Source organism: Arachis ipaensis, chromosome B10 (assembly GCF_000816755.2).
Source record: "Arachis ipaensis cultivar K30076 chromosome B10, Araip1.1, whole genome shotgun sequence".
Taxonomy (NCBI): domain Eukaryota; kingdom Viridiplantae; phylum Streptophyta; class Magnoliopsida; order Fabales; family Fabaceae; genus Arachis; species Arachis ipaensis.
In genome coordinates this window covers 123,154,341-123,174,564 of record NC_029794.2, presented here as the reverse complement: position 1 = coordinate 123,174,564, position 20,224 = coordinate 123,154,341, and the positions used below count along the sequence as shown (strand labels likewise).

At 35.9% G+C, this 20,224-nt stretch overlaps 2 protein-coding genes and 1 long non-coding RNA gene across 3 annotated transcripts in view; all 3 read right to left on the bottom strand.

Annotated features, from left to right (window-relative positions):
- Positions 1–8,920, bottom strand: part of LOC110268287 — a 9,717-nt gene extending 797 nt beyond the window's left edge. Inside the window, exon 1 of the long non-coding RNA XR_002356458.1 lies at positions 8,857–8,920. This is a non-coding gene — a long non-coding RNA (uncharacterized LOC110268287). The remainder of the gene's footprint in view (positions 1–8,856) is intronic.
- Positions 10,003–16,852, bottom strand: LOC107623010 (bystin; the record flags this gene model as incomplete). Its single annotated transcript, XM_021114242.1, is given in 11 exon segments — positions 10,003–10,299; positions 10,596–10,671; positions 10,750–10,822; positions 11,059–11,205; positions 12,399–12,446; positions 13,100–13,179; positions 14,654–14,981; positions 15,121–15,172; positions 15,282–15,408; positions 15,628–16,005; positions 16,690–16,852. Coding segments are annotated over 10 exon segments (1,338 nt in total). The 3' UTR covers positions 10,003–10,219.
- The window catches only part of LOC107621493, a 1,667-nt gene continuing 1,523 nt past the window's right edge, over positions 20,081–20,224 (bottom strand). The window contains exon 2 of the mRNA XM_016323507.1: positions 20,081–20,221. Coding sequence (XP_016178993.1) covers positions 20,081–20,221 — 141 coding nt within the window. The remainder of the gene's footprint in view (positions 20,222–20,224) is intronic.

Here is a 20,224-nt window from a genome sequence, read left to right as displayed (position 1 = left end):
GGATGTTGGACTTGTTAAGAGAAGGATAGAAGACATGGGAATGAGGTATGTGACAGCTTTGGTGGAAGATGATGGAGGGAACAAGGTGGAACAGGTGTTCTTCCATGACCCTGATGGATACATGATTGAGCTTTGCAACTGTGAGAATATCCCAATCATTCCTATTATTTCTTCATGCTCCTTCAAGCCTAGAACTCACAGCTTCATCAAGAAAGCATCACCACCTGCCAAGTGTGGATTCATGGAGAATATCATGATGGAAAGCCTGAGCATGGACATGATGAACTTCTCCTTTTAATCAATCTTGTCTGTCTATACTCTATATAGTTTTTTCAACTCATTTTTAGATACCAACAAAATAAATAACATTATTTTATTCTGTGTATCTAAGAATGAAATGATAAACTTATAACTATATGAAAATATCTCATGTTAAAATGCATGAACTCCACTTCCTTCTTCTTTTGTTTATGTAAGATATAAGCAAAAGATTGTTCCATGAAAGCAGAGAAGAATGTGGGTGGGTAAGAAGATAGAATTGTTATTAATTATTTGTGTTTCAGATCTACGCACAAGTGCACAAGCCTTTGGTACGCCAAGGAAGAGTGGACCAAAAAAACCAAACTATGTTGTGTCATATGGTGTTTGAAATAATAATAAAATGAAATTGTGATTTTTCATTGCTGTTCACACGCATATTTAATTTGTCGTTTTTCTTTAATTTGCAGCCTACAAATAACGAATTGCTTCAACAACCACCGGCAATGGCATAACGTTACCACGTAACAAATGCATAATATTTTGTATCTTGTAAACACTATCGCACTGGCACATCTGCGAAGAGCTAAGATGTTGCAATAAAAACTAAGATTAGAGTCAATTGAAGCTAGTCTAAGTTAGTCTTTTCATTTCTTTTAGTGTCTTTCACTCTTCTGAGTTCGAGGGCGAATTTTAATGCCGATAAAACAAAAAAAAGGTTAGAAGTGCAGTGTTTGTTGTTGAAAAATTAAATGGTTAAATTCTTAAATTATAAATATTAAATTTAAAAATTTAAATTATAAACTATAAATTTAAATTAATATAAAATGTAATAAATAAAGAATTAAGAATTATTTAATAAAAAAAATAAGAAACATTTGAAAATAAGATGAGTTTGAGTTACGTTTGGAAAAAAAATTAAAATTAATACCACCTGGTTCACTGGTTGTAATATATAGTCATTTTTAAAAAAAAAAATCTGATATTCGGAAGATAAAAAAAAATCCGATTATTTAGCATAGAAGATTTTCAAGTGAGTTGAAAAAGGGGTTGAATAAAAAAACTAATCTTAAAACTAAATAAACAAATTATGCAAAATTCTAATTTTAGAAAATTATTTTTGATTTTATTTCGTCTCTTAGCGTAGAATAGATTAGAATTGAAATTGTAGAGAGTAAAAAAGAATAAGAGTGAGATCACTATCTATTTAGTTTGGCTACGAAGTGTAATATGATTTACGTTCAGTTTTCACTATAACTATGGTAGAATTTTTACTATGATCAATTTGGATTACAAACTAGGGGTGGCAAACGGGCCTAAATCCGACGGGTCGGCTCGCGTAACCTGCCAAAAAAGGTGGGTTAGGCTGAAAAATTGGGACCGCCAAATAGGAAAAGCCCGCCTAACCCGCACCACTTAAACCGCGGACTTTGGCGGGCTTCCCCGCCGGACTTAGTATTTTTTTAGTAAGGAGTATTTTTACAATTTTTTTTACCAAAACCTAACTTCTCCCAACCCAACTTACAAGAGAATGAAGATGAAAATTGAGTGTTTTGGATTATGTTTATTTGGTTTTAGAGACAATATTTATAATTATGTTTTGGATTATGTTTATTTTGCTTTGGAAACAATATTTATAATTATGTTTTGGATGAAAACTTGGTTTATAATTATGTTTATTAGATATTTATAATTACAAAGACTTTAATGTTTGTGAATATAAAAATTATAATTTGTTTATACTTTTAGAAATTATAATAGTTAAAAGTAAAAAATCAAAAAAATTTTTTTTATGCCTTTATATATATTATTTAATAGTTAAAAATAAAAAAAAGAGGATATTTGGTGGGTTTAGCCCGCCAGCCCGCCGTTAGACAGGGCAGACTGTGATTCTGGGACCGCCTCACTAGACGGGGCGGGGCGGGACATGCCAGCCTGCCAAAGAGCGGGCTTCTGGCGGAGCGGGGCGGGGCGGGACGGGCTTCCCCGCTTGCCACCCCTATTACAAACACCGATACTAAGAGATTTACACTCTTGTAACTTCACCTAAACTATCTTAAACTTAGTCACTCACCTAAGTACTAACATAACCTAGTTAAGGAGAATCAAATGTACTATAAATTGGCACTTTTTTCGAAATCAAAACCCTCAGACAAAGTAAAAATTGACTTTTGTGTGCACTACTTTCTTTCTTTGTCTTTTGTAACTTTTAGAAAATTTAGTTCTAAACAAAGGAGAAATCCGAACACATTCAATAAATAAAGAATGAGGATAAAATGTTTCAGTTTTAATTCGAATTGTTGCCTTCTTCATTTGATCAAATATTTTTTTATAGAAGTTGATATCTTCTTTTTAATGTTGGAATGATTTTCCTTCTTTATCAATTAATCATTGCACTATTTATTTAGTTATTTCTGTTGACATTGAAATGAAAATACTTTCTTTTTTTATCTTGATAATATGCAACAGTTGTCCAAACACTCATGATAATATATTTTTAAATTTAACTTGATATCTTTAATGATATTCTTCTTACTGATGCTAATTTGTGCAATCTCATCTTAAGAGAGGAATTGGAAGCTGTCCTAGATAGAGAGAAGGTGTTCTGGATGCAAAAAGCTAGGAAGAATTGGATTGTAGACGGAGACCGTAATACAAAATACTTTCATACTAAAACAATCATAAGAAGAAGAAGGAACAAGATTACCAAAATGAGATCACATGATGGTATATGGATAGAGGATCCAAATGCTTTAAAATCTTTAATAGTGAATTTTTTCAAAAATTTATATCAAGAAGAACAAATAGAACCACACACACTCCAAACTCTTTGTTCCTACCCACCCTTAGAAGCATATATTAGTAACAGCATTAGCACCCCCTAACATTATGGAAATTAAAAAAGCTATATTTAGAATTGGATCTTTGAAAGCTCCTGGAGTAGACGGATTCCCACCTCTCTTTTACAAGAAAAATTGGGATACAGTCCAATCTTCACTATATCAGCACATCACCCAAGCATAGAATAACCCAAGTAACATGGCTGATTACAATCATACTTTGATAGCTCTGATTCCAAAAGTCCAAAGTCCCGAATTCATCAACCAATTTCGCTCAATAACTTTGTGCAATGTAAGTTATAAATGCATGACAAAAATCATTGTTGAAAGGATGAAACCAGCTCTTGAAAACAGAATTGTCCCCTATCAAGTAAGTTTTGTGCCGAAGCGAAAAATACAAGATAATATATTGATAGCAAAAGAAGTGGATCATATCATGAAGAGGATGAAGGGAAGAAGAGGCTTTATGGCAATAAAATTCGATTTTAAAAAGGCATACGATAGGCTGTAATGAAATTTTTTGGAGAGATGTTTAGAAGAATTTGATCTCCCTAGCTCTCTAACCAGACTGATAATGAGTTGTGTAACTACTGCTACTTATAACGTGCTATGGAATAGGGGTATGACTGAAACTTTTCACCCATCACGTGGCATTAGACAAGGCGATCTGATATCGCCTTATCTGTTTGTCATTGTCATGGAGAAGTTGTCACAAATTATAGAGGATCATGTTGAAACCAAAGTATGGAACCCAATTATAGTTGGCAAAAACGGTCCACAAATATCACATTTACTCTTCGCAGATGACTTGTTAGTGTATGCAGAAGCTACTGTGGAGCAAATGAAGATCGTGAGCAAGGTGCTGGCCGAGTTCTGTACAGCCTCAGGATTGAAGATAAATTTAAGCAAAACTGCAATAGTTTTTTTCAAAAATGTGTCTGACGAAACCAGAAGGGCTATCACAAATCTAAGTAAGTATAGTGAAAATGCTTGCTTAGGGAGATATCTAAGGGCGATGCTCACTAACCATAGAAAGGGGAAGGACAAATTTAAGAATGTGTTAGAGAGGGTGCAAAATAAATTAAAAAGGTGAAAGTCACACTGTCTATCACTAGCAGGAAGACTAACACTAGAAAAATCAGTCCTGGGCACGATAGCCAACTTTGAGACGCAGCATTCCAAGATCCCCATCGGAATATGTAAAGAGATTGAAAAAACTCAAAGAAAATTTATTTGGCGAGAAACTAGCAACCAAAGGCGCATCCATCACATAAGCTGGAAAACTCTATGCCAATCGAAACAACAAGGAGGTATGGGATTTAAAAGACTACAACTAGTTAATGAAGCTTTTATGCTTAAAGTGATTTGGAGAATCTGCACCGAGCCCACTACCCTATGGGTACAAGTCTTAAACAGCAAATATGGCCGAAATCAATTAGGACGGAGTGGAGCAATTTCTAAGAATACGAATTCTGCCTTCTGAAAAGAGCATGTTAGAATATGGGGTGTTTTTAGTACTAATACTGCTTGAGTTGTTGGAAATGAAAAATTAGTTAACTTCTGGAAGGAACTGTGGGCCGTAGAGGTAAAAGGCTTATTGAGAGAAGTAGCAAATAAAAAAATTCCTGAAACCATATTAGAGAAGACTATTGCAGAATTTGTGAAAGAGAATGGCACTTAGAACAGGGATATTTTACAAGATTTTTTCGGCCCGATGATGTGGAATAAAATTAATACACTTCCGTCTCCAAAAAAAGAAAATGGGAAAGATAGAGGAAGTTAAAAATTGTCAACAGATGAAAAGTTCACAGTGGCATTAACATACAAACTACTATCCAATCAAGAAAGAACAGGAAGGGATACATATTGGGAATGTATTTGGAAATGGAAAGGACAGGAGAGACTAAAAGTTTTTGTATGGAGAGCTGCTCACGGACGACTGTTCACAGCAGTAAGAAAAGTTAAAGTGTTCGGCTCAGATTCAAAGTGTCCCCTTTGTAAGGAGGTAGAGGAAACAACCTTACATGTTCTTAGGGACTGCTCAAGAACCACTTGGATCTGGTTTCAACTAATTCTACCTAGTGCGATTCCTATATTCTTCTCTATGGAGTTCCAAGACTGGATCAACTTAAATCTGAGGAATAACATGGGAAGAGGATCTCAAACAGAATGGCGAGAGGAATTTATTACTACATGTTGGTGGATTTGGTATTGGAGAAACAAGGAAGTTTTTAATCCACCTTTTACCAGACCACCAAATGCTGTCAAGGTTATAAAAGAGGCGATCAAAAGAAGCAAAAAAACTTTTGACAAAAAAAAAAGTGGTATCCAATGAAAGATGGTATGCTATCCTGGTAAGATAGAAACCGCCAAATTTGGGATGGGTAAAATTTAATGTAGATGAAGCAAGGAAGGAGGAGGAGCGTGCTGCTGGATGTGGGGGTTTGATTAAAAATCATAAGGGAGAATGGATTGGAGGATTTGAAGCCAGAATAGAAGAGCAAGGCAACATCGCCCATGTTAAAATTTGGGAAATACTCAAAGGAATGGAAATGGCATGGGATCTCGGTATGTGGAGGATGATAATTGAAACGGACTCGAAAGAAGCTTATGATTGTATTAACAGCGGTGAAGAAGAATGAAGATATCACAATATCCTCATTCGGGACATTCTCAACCTCAAAAATAGGACCTGGAAAATTAAATTTCAACATACTCTCAGGGAAGGAAACAAATGTGCCAACTGGCTAGCAAATGACAGCTTAAAGTTAGATACATGTTCTTTATTCTTGGACATTCCACCTGTTGAGTTAGGATCTCTTCTTGTTGATGATCAAAATGGGATGTCTGTGCCTCGTGAAACTATAGCCTTGTAACCCTTCTCTCTTAGGCTTAGACCCCGTTTAATAACAAAAAAAAAAAGTAGCTTTTAAGTATGTGTCAATCTAGCTTTTTTTTTTTTTTGTATTAACCTAATTTGACCGAACTATAAAAAATTAAAAATTCTAAGTGTGTTATTTTTTAGTCAACTATTTTGTTAAAACAACCTAATTTTACTCTTCACTCTCTTTTAGATTTTGTAATGGGTTATGATAAAAAAAATACACACGCACACACAAGAGTTTTTCTTTTTTTTTTTTCCGTAAAAAAAAAATATTTATTCATAAAAATTGCCAAATATATAGTATTTATAGATAATAGCAAAAATATTAGTTCTATAATAAAAAAATAAGATAATATTCTCTATATTAAATTATAAATTGGGAGATAGATTTTTTCAAATTTTTTTTTTCAATTGTTTGATAAAGTGTGATCTCTCATCTTACATTCTTTAAATAGCACAAAAAAAATATGTGAGAAAAGATATTAAATAATAAAATATCACACTTTATGAAATAATTGAAAGCAAAAAATTGAGAGGATCTACTTCCCTATGAGGAGAAGTACAATATTCAATTACAAAGATTCTTAACAAGTAAAAATAAATATAAAACTCAGTCTCTTTTATTTCTAAACCTATACAGATGTACTGTAACACAATGAGATAATTTTTTTTAAGAGATAGATCATAACATTTCTATGGTTTATAAAAATTTTCATGAACAACTTTTTTTTTAATATCATTTTTTCATATATGTAGAACATGTATAATCAAATTTAAAATACCTATAAAAATAGATCATTACACTGTAAAAGAAAAAAAATTAATCACTTTAAAATTATTAAAATTTAAATCTCTAAATAGACACTAAATACAGAAACAAAAATAGGAAAATGAAAAGAACAAAGAAAGAAAGGAAAAAGAATGATTAGGTTAGGAGAAAAAGGAAAGAATGGAAGGAGAAGGAATGGAGAAAAGGAAGAGGAGACATAAGGGCAAGAACAAAACTATGGAGAAAAAGATGAGGGAGAAAAAAAAAGAGCAAATGAGAAGAGGCAAAGAAGAAGCGAGAAGAGGAGGGCTACCACTGCCAAGACTGGGATAGCGACAACAATTCTTTATCACTGATGGCCTTGTCGAACTTGTAGAAAAGAGTTTTTAGAAGAGAAAAGAGAGAGATCAGAAGCGTGAACTTCAAGTGAAATTAATATTAAAAGAGTCTCAGTTATTGATGATGCTCTTTTTCGTCAAATTTTTTAAAAATTAATTATCGAATGCATCTAAACCAATGAATATCAAACGCTTCAAATCACTATGATTATTACTTAAAATTAGATGAGTATTGAAAACAACGTCGACAAATGGATAAAAAAATAGAATTTATGTTCTTGCAAATTAAATTAGAGATTTTATTGTTACGCTAATTATTTTTAATATGATCTTAAAGTAGGTATAATAATGATATACTAACTTAGAAACATATATTATACACATATGACTTCGAGTTTGGAATTAACAAAAATTGTCAATAGCAATTTCTAAAATTACTATTAAGTGAAATCGCAACTCACGATTTCAATTTTTTTCTTATATAAGTTGTGATTTGTTTTTTGTAAATTTAGAAATTTGTTTTACAAAAAATTATTTTCTTTTTTTAGTCTTTTTCCAAAATCATATTACGTACATATTATGGTTTATAATTTATTTTTAAAAATTCAGACATTTGTCATACATAAAATCGTGACTCGTGATTTTTCTTTTTTTTTTAAATAAAAATTACAAAGTTGTCCCTTATGATTTCTATTTTTTCTAATAATCTCATATTGACATATTTAACCAAATTAGTCCATATTATCATAAATCACAATTTTATTCCCAATATAAAAAAAATTAGCCTTAATACTTTTAAGAAAAAGTTACGCATTTAAATAAAGAGTAAACTAGTAAAATGATATTTGAAAATTCATATAGCTTGCAAAACAAATTCCAAAAAACACTAACGACAAATAAACCATCAAAAAATTTAAAAACATGATAAAAAGATCTAAATATTAAATATATATTCTAAAAAAAACTTTAAAAATAAAATATAAGCTTTTGCAAACATTATTAGAAATGCAATTCATCTTTGCGATTTATGAAGAGAATGAGTAACAAAACACTAGTACGTGACAAAGACAAAATGGTAAAAAGCTTGGAGAATTTGCAAACGCTTTCATAGGTGGATATCGATCCACGGGAGGCTTGTGTGTGATAAAAGAGACAGCTTCCTCAACTTGAAAGAATTGGGTTTACGTTACAGAGAAAGAACATTTTCTCAGATGTTATCCATGCGTCTATTGATCACATATCAGCACGGTCAATGCCACGCAAAAATTCAATTAATTACAACTTCAGCATTTGGACAAACACTCATCTATAGTTGTGTTTGCCTAGAAGTAAAATATAAATAACATTTAACAATATTCAAGTTATGGACCAAAATTGGCAGTAGCAGTAACACAATGTGCAGCCACCTGCCTGCCACCCTAGGGACTTATATATCCTTCAAAATGGAAATAAAAGAAAACTGACATTAAAAAAAAATTATAGTAATTTTGCCTTTAACATGTTGAATTATATTTTGCATTTGAGTAAACTACCACTTCTACCCACGAAAGTTAAAAACGCTCACACATCTACCCATAGAAAAAGAAAATTACCATTTATACCCATGAAACATAAGTTCCGCACAATAAAATTATCCAAACACTAAAAAATTATCTAAAAATCCCAAATTACCCTTATCATTACCACTACTACCATCATCTTCCCTCTCTCTCTTCGCATCACCTGAACACCCTTCTATCTAATTCTCTGCCCTCTGCCACAAACCACCTTTGCCACAAACCACCTCATTGCCGCTCCTTCATCACCATAACCTTCATCACCATAACCTTCAAATTAAAGCATTGGTTATGTGATGTAGGTTCAATGGTCTCTGGGTTTGTAGACTGGAAAAGAGCGGGTGAAACCGCAGACTGGACAAGGGCTGGAGCTCTGTGTCAGCGAGAGATGGAGGGCTAGTTGGAACGGGTTGGGGCAGGGGTAGCGATCAAGCAGCGACAGCGGCTCTAGGGTTGCGAAAGGCGGCAAAAATAGAAGGCGACAGTGGTCCTGGGCTCGCGGAGGTGAGGCAAGGGAAAGAAGAAAGAGAGAGGGAAAGGGTGGAGGAAAGAAAGGGGGAAAGGACGCGGCGACAGCGAATGGAGGTTGGATGGGACTTGACGGCGCCAACGACTGTTGAGTGCCGCGGCAGTGGTTATGCAGAAGAGCAGAGAAGGGAACAGGGGTGAGAAGGGGCGAGAGAGAGGAAGAAGAGAGGAAATCGGGTGAGGGGGCGACAGCTTGGTGGTCACCAGTGGTGGTGCGGTGGTCTAAGACAATGAGGATGATGATAATAACAGTAATTTGGGATTTTCATGTGATTTTTTAGTATTTGGATAATTTTGTTGTATGAAACTCATGTTTTATGAGTATAAATGTTAATTTCCTTTTTTTATGGATAGATGTGTCATCGTTTTTAACTTTCGTGGGTAGAAATGGTAGTTTAATCTTTGCATTTTTGCTACTCTAATGGAAAATGATACTGTTCTAAGTAGATCCAGTGAATTTCCATGTGTCAAAACCTCAAAGCAAAACTTTTAATATAATATACCATCCAACAATACTGTAATACTATAGCTGCAAAGCCACCCACTGATTCAAGATGACTGCAAGTCCAACCTCTTGTTCTCTCCAAAAAACAAAAAACAGCAATGACCTGCGACGGAAAACTAGTATTTCAAGGCTTCAAAATCTAAATTAAATATCTAAATAAATAAAAGGTAAAGATTCAAAATTGTACAAAGTTAAACCAACACATACATTCACCAGAAATTTTGGAAGGAAAATAAATAACCTATTTAATCCAGAACTCAATGCTGATATGATATATAAAATTTTAAAAAAAAAAAAAAAACTACACACACTAGGCAGTATTTACTATTTAGTAATGACTAAACCAACAAATTATGCTATGGAAGCTTAAATTCTAAAATGCTATTGTCATATCAAATATTTATTCAATCAACCAACAATTAATCAACACAACTTCACAAAAAGATGAATCAGTAACAACTAACAACAGCATTGAAAACTTGAAACAAAATTACGAATATAACACAATCTAAAGATTGTACCAGATCCATACAACAACTAATTAGTCCTCCTCCATTGGAACCTCTGGAATGTCAAAACGATCTTCTTGGATGGGCTTGATAATCACAGACATCGGCGAAGGTACTGGGTGTGTCAAGGAAATAACATGTATGGCGGGAGGTATAAAAGGACAAACAAAATCATAATTAGGTGGTTCCATAATATTTAGAGCTAGACATGTTACTCTTAAAACATGATCCCTTATTTCTCAATATTGAAAATTGCTTAAAAACTGTCCATGCAATAGCTGGAGTGCAAAAATTTATTAGCCTGTCTTGCAAAAGTTTATGCTCATCTTTTCCCGTTATAAATTATTCATATAACAGAATTATTTTTTTTGCAACCTCAACATTTAGAGACTCTTAACAAAAGGATATAGATTGACATGACATCTTCCTCCTTTTCACCTCGGTTTCGGCTGTGGTTCAGCTCTCTAATAATTTCAGGTGTAATCTGTAGCAAGGGAAAGTAAATTATAACCAGAAACTAAAAACGCAGGGAAAGCAGCCCAATCAGGGTCACAGAACTCACTAATCTGTGCTTTTGCTTTTCAAGTAGAATCCTTAAGTTATCCTTATCTTCCTTTAGCAGCTCATTTTTGTACCTGAAAGAGACATCGATGTAGAATACTAGATTAGAAGGCCTGCTGGACAGAGTAGATTATTAAGGCATAGACAACAAATTAGCTTGTGAGCACATGGGAAGCATACAAGGCAACAAATTGATGGACATCAAGACTCTAAGAACATTTAATAACACAAAAAAGTATTTTCTAAAACATTAACCAAGTGAGAAGAAACATTGATATCAAATAATCAAGGAAAATGATAAATCACTGACCTCTGCACAAATGCAAGAAGTGACTGGTGCCATATAACAGGCATTATTCTAATGTCGTCAAGAAATCTCATAAAGTGAGCCACCGCTGCATCAACAACCCGATATGGCAAGGCATATTTCTTCTCCAATAAAATCTTTATGAAATAGCTGCAACGATTACCACAATTAATTGCCATGACATATTAAGGAAGAAATGCTATTTTGATCAGACGATTTATAGTGCTATATCATTTAAGACATGAACAGAGCACATAATTAAATCGGAATGCATTAAGGCTGACCCACATATTTTGAATCCAATGTTTTGGGAGAAGACCATTGGTTCACTAGGCCTTATTATGGAGAATCCAATTAATCCAACTCAATCTGTAGAGGTCCCAAAGGAGGGGTGGCTTTGTCCCTCCCAACAAGAACTTCACTCCATTTCCAATATTCGAACCTCCTACTCCTAGTTATAACCCCAAACTTTGATGTTACATGTAACATTTTCTAACAACCCGATATGGCAAGGCATATTTCTTCTCCAATAAAATCTTTATGAAATAGCTGCAACGATTACCACAATTAATTGCCATGACATATTAAGGAAGAAATGCTATTTTGATCAGACGATTTATAGTGCTATATCATTTAAGACATGAACAGAGCACATAATTAAATCGGAATGCATTAAGGCTGACCCACATATTTTGAATCCAATGTTTTGGGAGAAGACCATTGGTTCACTAGGCCTTATTATGGAGAATCCAATTAATCCAACTCAATCTGTAGAGGTCCCAAAGGAGGGGTGGCTTTGTCCCTCCCAACAAGAACTTCACTCCATTTCCAATATTCGAACCTCCTACTCCTAGTTATAACCCCAAACTTTGATGTTACATGTAACATTTTTTAGTGATTTATATTATATTATTAATTAATTATTAATATTAATATCAATTCATTAATTATTAAAGACTACCTTTATTTCATTTTTTTAATATAACAATTCACAATTGATGTTATTGTCGTTATGTATGCATCTTATGAACATGTATATGGGCATAGGAAGACAGAACAAGAGATAAAACCTTTGGAAATATATGCATATATATCTAAACAAATTATGCTCTATCTAAGATAGAACAAGGCATCTAGTATCTATTTAGGGTAAAGCACATAGTCTTCAGAGAACTTTCACTCAAACATGTTGAGACTAGAAAGATATAACCCATTGATGTAATTTTTTTCATGGTTTTTTATTTGGGTGGATCTATTTTCCTTTCTTTCTTTCTATTTGCTCTTTTATGTCCTAATAAAATCTTTTGTTATCAAAATAAATAAATGGTTACAAAAGTAAATACCTTGTGGTGCCACAATATTCCATCCTTACCAGCCTCAATAGCACAGCACTGTAAATAGATTGAGAGTTTTAGGTGAGTCTTGCATTCAAACAAATCAATTTATACTCATTCAAACTTCTGGCATATTCTACATGAAAATTTATGCACCAGGTATCCAATATTAACAGTAAATTCTCAAACTTTGACTAGCAGCAAACGCAAGGCTATCCTGCCACTATAATATTGTATAACAAGATCGATTTTCTTTTGTTGTTACTGCTCAAAGCTGACATCAAACTGTTTTGCAATAATAATATTTATGTCAACCCACATCATGGTTTAAATTCGGGCAATGTCCACAATGCATCTTGCTAAGGTGCATCATGCCTTGAAGAGCACATATACACAAACCAATTATTGAACATTATAAACTTCTCCCTAAAACTTCACCCCTCATTCCACTACTGATTTTTGAATAATGGCCAACACCGCTAAATAGCACCACCACGCTTTTAATTAGATGCCTCTGGAAATCCAAACATCCATCAAACAATCAACAGCATCGAATATCAAAGGGAATGTAAATAATTACACTATCCTTTCTCCAATAATGCTATTTTCCTCCAACTAAAGTCCAAGAAACCAACTAGAAAAACCACTATACAACACATTTTAGTGAACTATAAAAACTTCACAAGGAATAATTGACAAAGTTCACATACCTAGAATGGAATGAAGGAATAGAAACCTTTTCCATGACACTTCCAATAATGACTGCTTCCCTAACCGTGCATGTGCAAGACTGTAGGAGAAAAATATTGTAAATTTTCACAAGAAAAATGAATTAACATGTTGAGTTGTAGATTGCATTGGTAGTATAGTTCATGCAAACTTGTATTATAAATCTTATTCGACTCCAATAACTAAATAACAAATTATGATCATTAACAAGTTATGATCATTAACAAATGTAAATGTTTTTCTACATATGGTGTTTATTGATTTGGAAAAAGTGTATGATAGGGTACCACGGGAAGTCTTATGGAAGGTTTTAGAAAAGAGGAGAGTAAGGATCGCAGCAATTAAAGACATGTATGATGGGGCCACAACTAGTATGAAGACTCAAGGTGGTGTGACAGAGGAATTACCTATTGGTATAGGATTACACCAGGAATCATCCTTAAGTCCATACCTTTTCACATTAGTCTTGGAAGTACTCACAGAACACATCCAAGAGCCTGTGCCATGGTGCATGCTTTTTGCCGATGATATCGTCCTTATGAGAGAGTCAATGGAAGACCTAAATAAGTTGGAGTTATGGAGAGAAGCTCTAGAAGTGTATGGTCTGAGCATAAACCGTAGCAAGACGGAATATATAGAATGTAACTTCAGTCTGAGAAGGGAAAACCCCAATATAGAGGTGAAGATTGAAAAAAACATCATACGAAAAATAAAAAATTTTAAGTATCTTGGATGCATCATACAGGATAATGGAGAGATTGAACAGGATGTAAATCATAAAATCCAAACAGGTTGGTTAAAATGGCGGAGTGCATCTGGTTTTATATGCGACAAAAAAGTGCCTTTAAAACTTAAAGGTAAATTATATCGCACCGCTATAAGACCGACTATGCTGTATGGTACGGAGTGTTGGGCGGCTAAAGGGAAGCACGAACATAAGCTGAGTGTGGCAAAGATGAAGATGTTGAGATGGATGAGTGGTCATACGCGATTGGATAAAATAAGGAATGAAGATATAAGGGAGAGAGTTGGAGTAGCACCCATTGTGGAAAAGATGGTTGAATCGCGTCTCAGGTGGTTTGGACATGTGAGAAGAAGACCGATAGAACATCCAGTCAGGAGGGTGGATGAGATGGAAGATGGACAAAGGGCGAAAGGCAGAGGAAGACCTAAGAAGACCATCTATGAGGTGGTCAAACGAGATCTACATGTAAACGGTCTCTCTGTAGATATGATACATGACAAAGCACAATAGCGTCGTTTGATTCATGTAGCCGACCCCACTTAGTGGGACAAGGCTTTGTTGTTGTTGTTGTTGTTATTATATAAAACCTAAATGTTTTTTGTTCATTATATAGAACTTAAACCCAAATTAATCCTGATATAAATTGCTCTTTTAAACTGCTTGAAATTTAGAAATCAAAAAGTCTTCAAATGTGCCAAAAGCTTAAAGAATATTACTATAGGTTCAAATCAATTTTGCATTGCATATCACAAGAAGGTCAATGCAATGCAAAGTATAAATAACTGCATACCTCACACAGTGGTAACAAAATTCCCTTAAAGAATGCACCAGGTTTGTAAAATGCCTTTTTGAGAGTATGATATACACTTTCATGCAGCTTTCTATTTTTCCTTATATCTTCTCTCACTCTTGGAAGCAAGACAAGTTTGTAGAACCGTTCTGCCTTTTTCGCATTTAAATTAGAAGCGAAAATCCTAGTTACTTGATAGAAAGCATGTGGTGACCAATTCTCAGGTTCGGTCAGATACAATATCTCCTCCCATTGTGGCATGGAAGGGATGGGTTTGATTGCCTTGGGTATTTTTCCAGACGTATATGTGCTAAGTATTGTCCCCACTCTGCAAAGAGAAAATTAGACAAAATCAGTTGGGCATGATATCAAAAGCACAAACCAAGGCGCTAACAATCTCAATACAAAGGAAGTTGTCCATTTGAACTCTATATCAACATAGAAAATTGAATTGGATTCGCAATTACCCCTTGTATAAGTCAATTACGGACTGGTCCAATTTAGGTACTGATTGATTTTCTGGAGAAAGAACAAAATCATAGATAATGTGAAAGAATAAAAATCAAACCTCAAAAAAAAAGGAAACAACAAAAGTCAAAAAGGAAAAGTGGATGAATTTTAATGATACCCAAAGCAACAGAACCATCCTTTTCTTTTATCCTTTCAACAATGAGATCTGCAAGTGTTTTCTGCTGACCCGGCTGCTTTGACAAGAAAGTATCTATTATTCTCTCGTCCTCCTCATTAATATTCTCCTGATTTTCAATATTGTGAACAAGGAACAATCAAACACACTGTAAGGGCACATTCAACACAGGCTGGATACTCCTAAATTCCTAATTCAGTCCAAAATAGTTCACCAATATAAAGAGGCATATAACAATTTGCACTTCAAGATGCAGGGCATTCAAAGTTCCTAATTTCTCAAGAGTGCTACATATGAGGAATTTGCATCAATGAGAGCGTCCACTCACTTCATATCCAGCAAAGTGGCTCTGCGTCTCATCAAATCCTTCAAAGTTATCGATATCGCCATCCTCATCTTCAATGACCACGGGCGGCTCTTCAATTCTATGGAAGGAACTCTTGGCATTCTGCTCCTCCTCCTCCTCCTCCTCCTCAACCTCCTTCTGCTGAATCAAAGCTTCCTTCATGATCTTTGAGGTGATGTTCGAAGCAATCAACTTGGCTTCCTTCTGGTGCTGTTTGGGAGCTTTCGTACCCTTTTTCGACTTCACAGACTCAGTGCCATCAGGGACAAATGGCTCCGGATTGTGAATCCTTTCCTTCCTCTTACCCATTGATGAAGCCTCTTCTTATCCACCAAAACTGAAAATTATTGGTTTTTCTTTCTGCAAGAAGCAATGGAAAAGAAAAAAGTGGTTATAAATCTTGACAAAGTGATTAACAATGTTGAGGCATATCAGCATATGGTCATTAGTTCAACCAGTGGATGATACAATAATTAGGAAAATACAAAATTTTACATCAAAAATGCATTAAAACTCAAACTAATTGTCACTAAGACATTTTTTCCTATGATCAATGAAAAAGCAATGTGCATGCATAAGGAAACACAAATAAATCCATAACAAACAGCAACGATATTCCTATTTGTTTAAGAGCTTCCCCCAAACAGCAATGGTGATAATTTTTTTCCTCTTCTAATACTGATTTATATTATTGTATGTTGCAGCTAAACTGTTGGATTGTTGAATGTTTCAGTCAAAAAGGACGCAATCTCAAAATCTTTTGGCTTCTAAGCTTAGATGAACAAACTAAAATAAATTGGATAAGAAGGTTTTATAAAATCAGTTAAATGGAAACACAAACGGCAAAGGATAATAAACAATATTTACATAAAAATTAACAAGGTCAGAAGAATCATTGTCCTGGAAATGAATATTTTTAGTGAATAACATTAAATTTCTTGAATCAATGGTCAATAGGAGAGTTCTTTGTTTAAACAAATTTAAAAAAAAAAAAAAAAAAGTTCAATAATTTTTAATTTGAAATAAATGTAAATTAAATCTTACATTTGGTATTAAAAAAATCTTTTGATTTCCTGATGCACGTAGGAGGGGCTGGAGGGAAAACGGAGGAGCAGACGTTGTCGGAGGAAGAGCAGACGCGTGCTGGGTTGCTGGGGCGACGATGGTGCTAGAGGCGCAGACGGGGTGTTGGTGAGTGGCACTGGCGTCGGAGCTGGAGGAGGGCGGAGACGAGGAGTGGAGAAGGAGGGCGCCGTTCTCCCGCTGAAAGCCTGAGAGTGAGGAGTGAGCTGAGAATGACAATAGGGTTTAGGGTTTGTGTTCTGCTGTTCTTAGAAGGGATATTCTTGGATTAGACAAAACTTAAAAATGACGGCAAATCACACGTATAAATCAAATGGATTATCAAAAGTAAAAACGTTACAAGGATCTACTATAAGGATAATTTCATGTAGTTGGAATGAGACTTGTTCGAATTCTACAATCTAAAAGTAATTTAAATCACTTAAAATCGAATTACAAGTGATTAATATAAATTAAATTAGACCAATTTAAATTATGCATGCATATAATCTTAGGAGTAATTCGAATCATTTGATTCAAACTACACACATGAGCCACTATTTCAAATTACACACGGTTTAGGCTGTTCATGGTAATTCGAATTGCACTCATTTGAATTACAAAGCTTTTCCCTATAAATAGAGTTCGAATTGAGTTCATTCGAACTATAATTCCAAACTCCTACCCCACTAAATCCCAAAAAAAAACTCTTTTCATACGACTCCAACAAAGTGTTCAACATCATATTCAGTTAATGGGGATAACCCGAACCGACTTTATTGTTTGGATGGGGTCCCCATATAGCTGGTGTCATCAATAAAGAGATTAGTGCGCACTGTTCTTTTTAAAATAGGATTTAATGTGTTGTTTTTATATTTTTGCCTTTTGGTTTGTTATAATAGTAGTCATTATTTACTGTTGTTAAGTTAGATAGAGTTGTTATATTAGTGGTTTATTAGTGATTAGTTGATTACAAATAAATAGAAAAATATGAATAGTAAGGATAACGAAGGGTGAAACTTATTTAGAGTAAGATTTTTTTTGTTAACATGAATAGTAGTCATTGAAGTAAATTTTTCATGTTAATATTATACTATTTTTAAGAAAATATTTTTTATTAGGCACAATTTGATGTATATATGATGTTATTTTCCATCTTAATACGTAACATTATTTGGTAGAGTAAAAGTTGTATTATTTGGATTAAGATATGCATTAGTGAATGATGTTGTATAAATATGTTTCGAGCTGAGAGACAATGTGATACTTTCTTTATGCAGTCCCACCGATGTATCACGAGCATGCGATGGCAGCAGGGTATGTGCCTGGACGAGAGGTACGTTCCGTACTTGCAGATGGCCGGTTTATACCATCTTGCGAGGCTAAACGAGAGCTGGTTTAGGCTGGATGAGCCCCTAGTTAATGCATTCATGGAGCGCTGGCGTCCGGAGACGCACACGTTTCATATGTTGTTCGGAGAGTGCACGATTACACTGCAGGACGTAGCGTACCAGTTAGGGTTGCCGATCGATGGACATTATGTTAGTGGTTATCTGACAGATTTTCAGACGTACATCGAGGGTGGTCGCCCAGCTTGGGCGTGGTTCGAGGAGCTGCTGGGTGTATTGCCTCATGCAAACTGCATCCAGAAGTTTACAGTGAACTGCAGCTGGTTCTAGGAGACATTTGGAGAGCTTCCTAATGGAGCCAATGAGCCCACTGTTAGGAGGTATGTCCGGGCCTATATCATGATGCTGTTGAGGACTCAGCTATTTGGTGATAAGTCCGGTACTCGCATTCACATTAGGTGGCTGCCATACGTAGCTAGGCTTGAGGACATGGGTGTGTACAATTGGGAATCAGCTGCTCTCTCGTGGTTATACCGGTGCATATGCCGCGTGGCGAACAGATACGTGGTGAAGTTAGCCAGACCGTTACAGCTGCTTGAGTCAAGGATCTTCTGGCGGTTTCCTGAATTCAAATCCGCTGGATATGATACGTTCGGTTGGCCTTTATTTGTCACAATTATTAGGTTTTAGGTTTATTATATGCTATTATTTTATCCTATTCACAATTTTTCTATTCTATTATTTGGTGTTAGCTTCATTTAGTGATAACCTGGGTGTGGGTTGCAGGTAGTCAGGTCACAACCCTACAGCGAGCGAGAAGGGACCTCAAGTTGTGAGTTGGAGGCTCAATATAGATCTCTTACAAGCTGGGGATGTGAGTATTTCAACCACTTATTATAATTAAAATCTCTCTTAGATTAGCAACGCTATATAATAAATGATGACGTTTCGTAACTTTTTCTATTCACAATTCATTTGGATGCCGTATAGCTCTCATGCCGTAGTTCAAGTTGTGCATCCGGAGATATTGGAGTCTTGGCATGTAGCGTTATGGAGGTCCGTGACAGCGTTGATATATTTTGCTGTCATAGAGTGGCACTAGATAGATCAGGTGCTACCGCAGTTTGGTGGTACAGCCTAGACCTCGAGCCGCACCAGACATTGACTTTTTGGTGTCGAAGGATGGCAGAGGTGGTGATCGTTAGTTCCCATACAGCTTGCAGTTTTGGCACCTTCATTGGGATAACCGGGCAGATCATGTGCTTCGGTTTGATGTTGTGCCAGACCCAGGTCCGTCGCATGAGTTTCTGGATTGGGGGAGCCAGCATGGCAGGAGATTCCTATCACCTGAGCTCTTTCTCAGTGACCCCAAGGCCGTTCCTATTCCGATCGAGGCGACTCAGTGAGGTGCAGGTCGAGTTTCTGACATGGATCCGGTAGATGATGTTCCGGATAGGCATCGTGTTGAGTGGATAGCTCGTGTTGGGACACGTATGAGCCAACGTGAGTGGCGGTAGCTCGAGCATGCGATGGCGAGCAGAGAGGGCAGGGGGAGAGGTGGTGGATGACGCAGGGGCCGCGTTGGACAGACTGGGTAAGGTGCTCGTCGAGTTAGAGCTGGATATAGGGGGAGAGGTGGACATGAGATGAGCACAATGTTGACGAGGATGATGACGGTGGAGATCATGATGGGGCTGATGGTGGAGATGATGGTGGGCATGATGGCGGAGGTGACGGTGGGATAGGGAGTGGACTTGGAGGAGGTGCGCATGGCAGCGGTGGTAGAGGATCTCATGGTGGAGACTGGTATGGTTCTGGTGCGGGTGATGATTTGGGCAAGGGTAGCGGGGGAGACGGAGAAGGGTCGTTCGACGATTACTTTGTCGATGTCCCCAGTGATGACTAGGCTATTCATGAGAGCAAGACATGGGTTAGTCCAGGTCAGCGTCTGTCAGACCTGTTGACCAGTGATGGTCTTGATGCGGATTTTGGAGGATCACACTTCCTAGAGGAGATTAGTGTCATCATGCAGGAGGATGAGGCAGCACGTCAAAGATCACATGCCACCGGGACCCAGTCACACCTATATGTGGACCTAAATGAGCCTCCGTCGAGTCCAATTCAGGAGCATTTTTCTTCGGGTGGTACTCTTTCGTCTGCCTACACTG